The sequence below is a fragment of the Coregonus clupeaformis genome, unplaced genomic scaffold, assembly GCF_020615455.1.
Source record: "Coregonus clupeaformis isolate EN_2021a unplaced genomic scaffold, ASM2061545v1 scaf0390, whole genome shotgun sequence".
Lineage (NCBI taxonomy): Eukaryota > Metazoa > Chordata > Actinopteri > Salmoniformes > Salmonidae > Coregonus > Coregonus clupeaformis.
Window position 1 is genome coordinate 274,224 of NW_025533845.1, and position 5,777 is coordinate 280,000.

A 5,777-nucleotide genomic window follows, 5' to 3' on the forward strand; every position below is an offset into this window, starting at 1 on the left:
GGAAGACACGAACCAAGAAGAAGAAGAAGTCAAAATGGCTTCTATGAAGGTGATTGGGTCACTTTTGTGCTTCTTGTAGTTAGTCAGCCACACCACTGGGGGGCAGGGGGGCGGCGTCACTATCTTTGGGGGATTTTGGAGAGAGAGAATGAAAAGAGAGAGAAGAGGGGGCGTGGCCACAATTGCTACTTCCTGGTTATGCATTAGCATATTAAGGATGTGGGGAAATGAATGGAAATCACCTCTAAAAACAGACAGACGGAGGCATAATCATAAAGACACTTTAGAGTGCAGCGAAAAGGGATTTAAATATATTATTCTATCTCTCTCTCCTTATATATATATATATATTATTCACCTGGAGGCCACTATTCTCTGTCTGTCTGCCTGTCTGCCAGTTTGTCTGTCTTCCTGTCCGTCTGTCTTCCTGTCTGTCTGCCTGTCTGCCAGTTTGTCTGTCTTCCTGTCCGTCTGTCTTCCTGTCTGTCTGTCTGTCTGTCTGCCTGTCCGTCGTCGGAGGTTCTGTACACTATTTGGCTATGTCCCAATCATCTCTCCTTCCTCCTCTGGCTATGTCCCAATCATCTCTCCTTCCTCCTCTGGCTATGTCCCAATCACCTCTCCTTCCTCCTCTGGCTATGTCCCAATCACCTCTCCTTCCTCCTCTGGCTATGTCCCAATCATCTCTCCTTCCTCCTCTGGCTATGTCTCAATCATCTCTCCTTCCTCCTCTGGCTATGTCCCAATCATCTCTCCTTCCTCCTCTGGCTATGTCCCAATCATCTCTCCTTCCTCCTCTGGCTATGTCCCAATCACCTCTCCTTCCTCCTCTGGCTATGTCCCAATCATCTCTCCTTCCTCCTCTGGCTATGTCTCAATCATCTCTCCTTCCTCCTCTGGCTATGTCTCAATCATCTCTCACTAGCCCGTGCCTCCACCAATCCAATGGTTTTAGATTAGTGGGAAGTAGTGAAGGTGTCTGTACACTTCAGGAGGAAGGAGATGCTATTGGGATTCACCCTCTGTGTTGTACTTAGCAGGCTGTAACGTTCGAGGCTACTCAGTTCCATCTCTCCAGGTTCCTTAGCTCTGCTGGTTATCTCGTCTCCCTAGTAGTTTAATTGATTAATTGATTAATGTCACTGATTGGCCAGAGAGTCCCAGGTCTGAATCAGTCCCTGGTCAGAGGGGGGGGGCAGGATGACAACCAGCAGAGCTGTGGACTACAGTTGAATATACCTGCAACCCCCAGTAACTCCATTAGGTGGTCAAACGTCCAATCTGACCTGGGATCAGCTTGCCCTCCCCAGATCCTAACCCTACCCATTAGGTGGTAAAAATGTCCAATCTGACCTGGGATCAGTCTCTGTGGGTACATCCATCCTATTTATTCCATGTTATCATAACAGGGGGTAATAGCAATAGCTCAGTGTCTCTGTCTCAGCAGGGATTGGTCGGCTCGAGTGTCAATCAAAAGCGTGTAGGCGGAGTTTACTGATGTAAAGTAGACGGAATGATCTTCTTCCCCTTCCTGTTCCTCTCCTTCCTGTTCCTCCTCCTCCTCTCCTCCTCTTCTCTCAGCAGGCAGGCTAGTGTTGGACAGTGCTGGTGCTATCTCTCCTCTCTTCCTCCTCCTCCTCCTCCTCCTCTTCCTCGTAGGGGCGGGGTCAGTGGCGGTCGTAGGCGGAGGCAGTTGCCGTGGCAGCCGGTCCCGCACCTCGCGATGCCGCACTGTAGTAGTACGGCGACCCTACACACAGGCGCACACACACACACACACACACATACACACACACACACACACACACACAGACGCACACACACACACACACTCAGTTAGTGGCTGGGCGAGAGCAGCATGGTTATAGTTGACGTGAAGATGGTCCCACACACACGCACGCACGCACGCACCCACACACACACACACACACACACACACACACACACACACACACACACACACACACACACACACACACACACACACACACACACACACACACACACACACCCCTCGTGGATACCTGTCCCTGTCATATCCATCAGTCACACACTGACACCTCCCTCCCCTGTACCTCTACCTGTCAGCCTCTGTCTGTCTGTCTGTCAGCCTCTGTCTGTCTGTCTGTCAGCCTCTGTCTGTCTGTCTGTCTGTCTGTCTGTCAGCCTCTGTCAGCCTCTGTCTGTCTGTCTGTCTGTCTGTCTGTCTGTCTGTCTGTCTGTCAGCCTCTGTCTGTCTGTCTGTCTGTCTGTCAGCCTCTGTCTGTCTGTCTGTCTGTCTGTCTGTCTGTCTGTCTGTCTGTCTGTCTGTCTGTCTGTCTGTCAGCCTCTGTCTGTCTGTCTGTCAGCCTCTGTCTGTCTGTCTGTCTGTCAGCCTCTGTCTGTCTGTCTGTCTGTCTGTCTGTCTGTCTGTCTGTCTGTCTGTCTGTCTGTCAGTCAGTCAGCCTCTGTCTGTCTGTCTGTCTGTCTGTCTGTCTGTCTGTCTGTCTGTCTGCCTCTGTCTGTCTGTCTGTCTGTCTGTCTGTCTGTCTGTCTGTCTGTCTGTCTGTCTGTCTGTCTGTCTAGTGTCTACTACAGGTAATTCCACTGGATTGTCCGGAAGTACAGAGCTACTGTTAAAGCTACAGTCTGCAATTCCCCCCCCAAAAAAATCCTACCTTGCATCTGTCCCGTCTGGCTGGCGGTGAAGAGACCAGAGGAACAGCCGATCTCCGTCCCCAGGAGAGACCCATAGTCCTGTTGGAACACTTGAAAGAGGACAACACTACAGGTTAATAACCTCTAAAACCCTGACCTCTGACCGCTGACCTTTAACCTCTAACACAGACACATCCATAGAGTCAGTTAGAGGACTCATCTTTGTATCTGTGCCATTATGGCGTCTGTGACAGCATGGGCAGCGCCATTGAGCCTATCTCCATTTTTTGAAGTTGTCCATTTTCTTCTTTCTTTTGTATTTGAAAAGAGCCTAAATCTAATATTGGTGATTTACTGCCACCTGCAGGGCTGAAGTCCTGAACTATATATTTTGTGTCGTTCATTTATTGTAGCCACTAGATGGCGGTGATATAGCTGAAACCCATTAACAAACCACAGCACCCTATTAGAAGAAGAAGACAATGCTCTGATCATAAGGCTGATCGCTCCCAACCCATAGGAATCCCCACCCAGTTGGCTACTTTAAAATGGCGGAAGCCCTCAATGTCCACGCTAAAACGGGATTCTATCCAAGTTAAGTCCTCTAATTATCTCTATGGACACAACACTACAGTCAATCTACAGTCAGTGCACACTACAGTCTAACCCCTGACCTCCGACCCCTAATCCCTGACCCCTAACCCCTAACCCCTAAACCCTGACCCCTAACCTAGTGGTCAGCACAGCCTGAACCTCAACCTCCAGTGATATCAAATTCCCAAAAGTAGTGTACTAAATAGGGAATAGGGTGTCTTTGAGTATGATTGATTGGTTGATTTATTGGTTGATTGGTTGATTGGTTGATTGATTGGTTGATTGGTTAATTGGTGAATGAATAATGTCCTTGATGGGTGTAATGTTATTGCCTTACCCAACAGGCTGGGGTTTGGAAATCTCCAGGACTCGTTATATGTGGAATACTGAGGGTGGGAATACGGACTCCCGGAGAAATCTCCTCCTGCAACAGAAACAGTTAGGAACAGTTAATAACAGTTAATAACAGTTAGGGAACAGATAGTAGCAGCTAGGAACAGCTAGGAACAGTTTACAACAGTTTAGAACAGTTAGGGACAGTTAGGAACAGTTAATAACAGTTAATAACAGTTAGGAACAGATAGTAGCAGCTAGGAACAGCTAGGAACCGTTAGGAACAGTTAGGAACCGATAGGAACAGATAGGAACAGATAGGAACAGTTAGGAACCGTTAGGAACAGTTAGGAACCGATAGGAACAGATAGGAACCGATAGGAACAGTTAGGAACCGATAGGAACAATTAGGAACCGATAGGAACAGTTAGGAACCGATAGGAACAGATAGGAACAGTTAGGAACCGATAGGAACAGATAGGAACAGTTAGGAACCGATAGGAACAGATAGGAACCGATAGGAACAGTTAGGAACAGTTAGGAACCGATAGGAACAGTTAGGAACAGTTAGGAACCGATAGGAACAGATAGGAACAGTTAGGAACCGATAGGAACAGATAGGAACAGATAGGAACAGATAGGAACCGAACAGTAGCAGTAGCGTATGTCTCTCTCTCCTTCCTCTTCTACCTCTTTATATTTCTCTTGCCTTTCCCTTTCTTCCTCCTCCTCTCTTTCTCTGTCTCTGTCTCTGTCTCTGTCTCTGTCTCTCTCTCTCTCTCTCTCTCTCTCTCTCTCTCTCTCTCTCTCTCTCTCTCTCTCTCTCTCTCTCTCTCTCTCTCTCTCTCTCTCTCTCTCTCTCTCTCTCTCTCTCTCTCTCTCTCTCTCTCTCTCTCTCTCCATTTTTTTCCCCCACAGTCCAGCCACCACCCTCACATCAAAACAACATTCCCTGTCCTCTCCTCCTCTCTCGCTCTCTTTTCTTGTTTTCCTCAGAACCTTTACTCCTCCCCAGGGATTCTTCTCCCTGAGCTGACAGTCACAGACCCCTCCCTCCCTCCATCCCTCTGTCTCGCTCCCCCGTTCTGTCCGTTCAGCCTCAGTGATCCACCCCCCGAGAGAGAGAGAGAGCATTGCTTTATGAGGAAATCATAATAACGACAAAAGAAATATAGACAAAGAAATGAAGAGAAGAGATGATGAACAGCATTAGAGAGAGTCTCCTGTCCTGAGGTACTGTCAGATGAACAGCATTAGAGAGAGTCTCCTGTCCTGAGGTACTGTAGTGAGGAGTTAGTGTACGTCCTAAATTGTACCCTATTCCCCTAAGAACCCCAGTCAGAAGTATTGTACTGGATAATACACAACATGACCAACAGTATGTGGACACCTGCTCGTCCAACATCTCATTCCAAAATCATGGGCATTAATATGGAGTTGGTTCCCCCCTTTGCTGCAATAACAGCCTCCACTCTTCTGGGAAGGCTTTCCACTAGATGTTGGAACATTGCTGCTGGGATTTGCTTCCATTCAGCCACAAGAGCATTAGTGAGGTCGGGCACTGATGTTGGGCGATGAGGCCTGGCTCGCAGTCGGCGTTCCAATTCATCCCAAAGGTGTTCGATGGGGTTGAGGTCAGGGCTCTGTGCAGGCCAGTCAAGTTCTTCCACACCGATTTCGACAAACCATTTCTGTATGGACCTCGCTTTGTGCACGGGGGCATTGTCATGCTGAAACAGGAAAGGGCTTTCCCCAAACTGTTGCCACAAAGTTGGAAGCACAGAATCGTCTAGAATGTCATTGTATGCTGTAGCGTTAAGATTTCCCTTCACTGGAACTAAGGGACTTCGACCGAACGATGAAAAACAGCCCCACACCATTATTCCTCCTCCACCAAACTTTACAGTTGGCACTAAGCATTGGGGCAGGTAGCGTTCTCCTGGCATCTGCCAAACCCAGATTCGTCCGTCGGACTGCCAGATGGTGAAGCGTGATTCATCACTCCAGAGAACGCGTTTCCACTGCTCCAGAGTCCAATGGCGGCGAGCTTTACACCACTCCAGCTGGTGCTCAACATTGCGCATGGTGATCTTAGGCTTGTGTGCGGCTGCTCGGCCATGTAAAACCCATTTCATGAAGCTCCTGACAAACAATTATTGTGCTGACGTTGCTTCCAGAGGCAGTTTGGAACTCAGTAGTGAGTGTTGCAACCG

At 48.5% G+C, this 5,777-nt stretch overlaps 1 protein-coding gene across 2 annotated transcripts in view; it reads right to left on the reverse strand.

Annotated features, from left to right (window-relative positions):
* Window positions 1-822: 822 nt before the first annotated feature.
* pax5 (paired box 5) overlaps window positions 823-5,777 on the reverse strand; it is a 106,186-nt gene continuing 101,231 nt past the window's right edge. For both annotated transcript variants that reach the window (XM_045215194.1, XM_045215195.1), the window contains exons 9-11: window positions 3,569-3,655; window positions 2,658-2,747; window positions 823-1,750 (exon numbers count right to left, since the gene is read on the reverse strand). In XM_045215194.1, the coding sequence (XP_045071129.1) occupies window positions 1,668-1,750; window positions 2,658-2,747; window positions 3,569-3,655 (260 nt within the window). In that variant the 3' untranslated portion in view covers window positions 823-1,667. The remainder of the gene's footprint in view (window positions 1,751-2,657; window positions 2,748-3,568; window positions 3,656-5,777) is intronic.